Source organism: Arachis duranensis, unplaced genomic scaffold, assembly GCF_000817695.3.
Source record: "Arachis duranensis cultivar V14167 unplaced genomic scaffold, aradu.V14167.gnm2.J7QH unplaced_Scaffold_96379, whole genome shotgun sequence".
Taxonomy (NCBI): Eukaryota; Viridiplantae; Streptophyta; class Magnoliopsida; order Fabales; family Fabaceae; genus Arachis; species Arachis duranensis.
Window position 1 is genome coordinate 15,114 of NW_026265244.1, and position 3,927 is coordinate 19,040.

Below are 3,927 nucleotides of genomic sequence, written 5' to 3' on the forward strand. Positions count from 1 at the left end.
GTCGTCCTGCCACTTCTGGTTTGTAGAGCACTTGTCTTAGTGGGTGATCTGTTCTGACATGGATAACGTGGCTTTGGAAATAAGGTCGGAGACGCCGTGCCGAGAATATAAGTGCCAACGCGAGCTTTTTAATCCTCGGATAATTTAGTTCGGCATGCTGTAGAGTTTTGCTAACAAAGTACACTGGATGCTGAACTTTGTCTCTCTCTGTAACAAGGGCTGAACTTATTACCCAATCAGTAACTGATAAATATAGAAATAAATCCTCCCCTTGTAGGGGTTTTTGTAGAATCGGTGGTTGTGAGAGTGTTGTTTTTAATTTCGAAAAGGCCCTCTCACAATCGTCGTTCCACTCGAATTTATTTTTCTTTTTTATTGTTTGGAAAAAAGGGACAGAAGTTGAAGCTAAACAGGGAACAAATCGGGAAAGTGCAGCAAGGCGTCCTGTGAGGCGCTGTACTTCTTTTACTGTCTTAGGGCTGACCATGTCAAGCACTGCTCGGCATTTGTCTGGGTTTGCTTCTATTCCCCTGCATGTTAGCATGAAACCTAAGAACTTACCCCCTTGAACGGCGAAGGCACATTTCTCGGGGTTGAGGCGCATGTTGTACTTGCGGATTTGGCCGAATATTTCTGCTAGGTCGGTGATGTGGTTATCTCCGGTTTTAGTCTTGGCGACCATGTCGTCGACATAAACTTCGATATTCCTACCGATTTGTTTGGCGAACACTTTATCCATGAGACGTTGGTAAGTTGCACCTGCATTCTTTAATCCAAATGGCATAAATTTATAACAATAATTACCGTAATCAGTGATAAAAGCCGTTTTATCGTGGTCGGAGGGGTGCATGAGTATTTGATTATACCCCGAATAGGCGTCCATAAAACTTAGAGTAGCGTAGCCTGATGCATTGTCTACTAAAGAGTCTATGGACGGTAGAGGGTAAGAATCCTTTGGGCATGCTTTGTTTAAGTCAGTGAAATCGACGCACATGCGCCACTTACCATTTTGTTTTCTTACCATTACCACATTGGCTAGCCAGGTAGTGAATCTGATCTCTTTGATAAATTCAGCGTTGATGAGTTTTTGTGTTTCCTCCAGTGAGGCTTTCCATTTTTCTTCGCCGAGCTTTCTTTTTCTTTGTTGGACAGGTCAGGCTGACGAGTTTATTGCTAGTTTATGACTGATGACTTGTGGGTCAATGCAGGGCATGTCAGCAGGTTTCCAGGCAAAAAGCTCGGCGTTTTCTTGTAGGAAGGATGTTATGGCCTGTAACTCAGTCGTGGTGATTGACGTACCTACATATGTAAACTTGTTAGGGTCATTATTAAAATATACTTTCTGTAAGTCATCGGATGGCTTGGGGCGCTCGAGGACATCAGCTCTCGGGTCCAGGTCGGCCAATGTGTCTCCCCTCTGGTTGAGGTTGACATTGTTGACTTGTTGTGTTGAGCAGTTTTGGAATTTCATACTGATGTTGTAACATTGTCGCGCCTCCTTATGATCTCCATGGATTGTTGCGACCTGATTGCCCTGCAATGGAAACTTTACGCAGAGATGAACTGTAGATACAATTGCGCCGAACTTGTTCAAAAAGGGTCGGCCAAGAATGAGGTTATATGGGCTGAAACAATCGACTACTAAATATTGAATATCATTAGTTTTTGAAAAGGGTTGCTCACCCAGTGTGGTCTGTAACCACACTGATCCGAGTATTGGAACTCGTTCTCCTGAGAAGCCGACCAAGTCGCCTCCTGTGGACTGTAGCACGTTGTCGCTGAGTTTCATCTTTTGAAATGTGGAGTAAAACAGAACATCGGCACTGCTCCCGGGATCCAAGAGGACTTTTTTCACTAATAGGTCCCCTAGCTGGAGTGTGATTACCACTGGGTCATCCAAATTTTGTATGTTGGAGTTAAAGTCGGCATGTGTGAAAGTGACTTCTGGTTGTTGTTTAGTGATTGGTGTATCTTGTTTTGGTCCGTCTACCGAGCACATTGCTCTGAATGATCTTTTCCTTGCCGAGTTTGAGTATCCTCCACTTGCGTATCCTCCTGAAATACAATTTATTATACCTCGTGGTCTTTCATATTGGTTTGAAGATGCCTTCTCTTTTCCTCGGTTTTGGTCAGGCAGATCGTTTGTTGTGGAACTAGTGCCACGCTTTTGTATGTGACTGCCAATGAATTTGTCTAGGTGTCCTTGTCTTGCTAGCCGCTCTAGAAGATCTTTGGCAACCACACAATCATCGGTATTATGGCCATGTTTCTGGTGGAAAGCGCAGTACTTTGACTTGTCCACGTTCTTTGCATCCTGGTATGTGCCGGCCTTCCTTGGTGGCTTGATTAGTTTGGAGTTCAAGATCTCCTTAATTATATCTTCCCTCTTAGTGTTGAACTGCGTGTAAGAATCAAAACGAGGTGTTAGTTTAAAATTTTTCTTAATGGATGAGTTCTTATCTTCTTCGCGGAAGTGTGACTTGTCAGACTTCCGAGCTTGTCTGAGTTCCTCGATGTCGATTTGTCCTTTTGCTTTCTCCCGAAATTCTGCTAGAGTTTTTGGTTTTGCTACTGCGATCGTCTCCTGAAACTTTCCGGGTCGGAGGCCGCTTTTGATTGCGTGCAGATGGACTTCCGGGTGGAGATCTGGTATGCTGATTGCAACCTTGGTAAATCTAGTCATATAGTCCTTTAAGCTTTCGTTTGGTCCTTGCTTGATAGTGTTCAGGTAATCGGAATCGTGCAAGAATATTGCAAATCCGGCGAAATGGTCTTCAAATAACTTTGCCAATTGGTGAAAGCGAGAAATGGAACCTGCAGGCAAAGCACACAACCAATCAAGTGCAGGACCATCTAAATAATTCGGAAAACAGCGACATAAAACTGTATCTGATGCACCATTGACGATCATTATTGATCGGAACTTCTTTAGGAACTTTCTCGGGCCTCCGAGTCCATCATAAGGCGTGAGAGTCAATGGCAGAGTGAACCTCTTTGGTAGCTCGAAGTTCATTACTTCTTCTGTAAAGGGGCCTACAGGGTCCTCGGACTCTTCTTTCTCGTCCTCGGGCTGCTGCTCTTTTCGTTGAGTGGTTTCTGAAACATGGGTCGGTTGAGACTGATGTTCCTCGTCTTCCGCCTGTTGGCGATGAACATCGTTGTGTTCAATCCGAGTATGATTTATTTCAGCAATTTGGGCGGCCATTAATTGGTTTTCGTCAGCCATTCGCTGGTTGGCTTGTTGTAGGTCAGCTACCATTCGCATAAGTTCAGACAATGAAGGAGGCGGTGCGTCAGCCATGGGTGCAGACGAAGGTGATGGGACCAAAAAGAAAAAACACGATTTCCTCGTCCCCACGGTGGGCGCCAATTGATCTTGTCTGAGAAATAGGTCGGCCTCAACTTCTGAAAGTCGGCCGAGCTATATGCTGCGAGGTTGGACGTCTGTCCTTCAGGGTCCGAGTTTCCGGTCTTCCTTGTGAATATGAGGGCGTGAGCAATACAGAAAGGGTGGGGTGTACCTGCAAAGGCACTCCAAAGCTTAAGTTAGTTTTTTGTATTCAGTTCAGAATGAATAGAAAAGATATTTTACCTTCCTTTTATAGATATTTCATCGTCTGTTATATTCTAAATGATTATTTGACCGTTTCTGATGATTAGTTTCGTAACCGACTTTATCCTTACCGTTTGGGATGTCGGTTACGATAGTTTTGATTTTGACGAGTTATAACTCATAAAGGCCGAATAATAACGGTAGATGATGAGTTATTATCCGTATTAATGGTGACCATATCACAAAGCATTTAGAATCGTAGCTTTGTTATTAACTCATGGGGCAAAACACCCAAAAGGAGAAGCTAATAAGAAAATTAAAAGCTTGTTTCAAGGAAGAATTATAAGAAAAAGATCATAAAGTGAGCTAGATAG

At 43.6% G+C, this 3,927-nt stretch overlaps 1 protein-coding gene across 1 annotated transcript; it reads right to left on the minus strand.

Moving 5' to 3' along the window:
- Positions 1-1,153: 1,153 nt before the first annotated feature.
- LOC107472422 (uncharacterized) lies at positions 1,154-3,301 on the minus strand. The gene has a single exon (XM_016091953.1). It carries the CDS (start codon positions 3,299-3,301, stop codon positions 1,154-1,156), a length of 2,148 nt encoding a protein of 715 aa, XP_015947439.1.
- Positions 3,302-3,927: the final 626 nt, after the last annotated feature.

Coding starts and splice junctions, on each gene's coding strand:
- LOC107472422 (XM_016091953.1), bottom strand. CDS start 3,301: ATGGCTGACGCACCGCCTCCTTCATTGTCTGAACTTATGCGAATGGTA.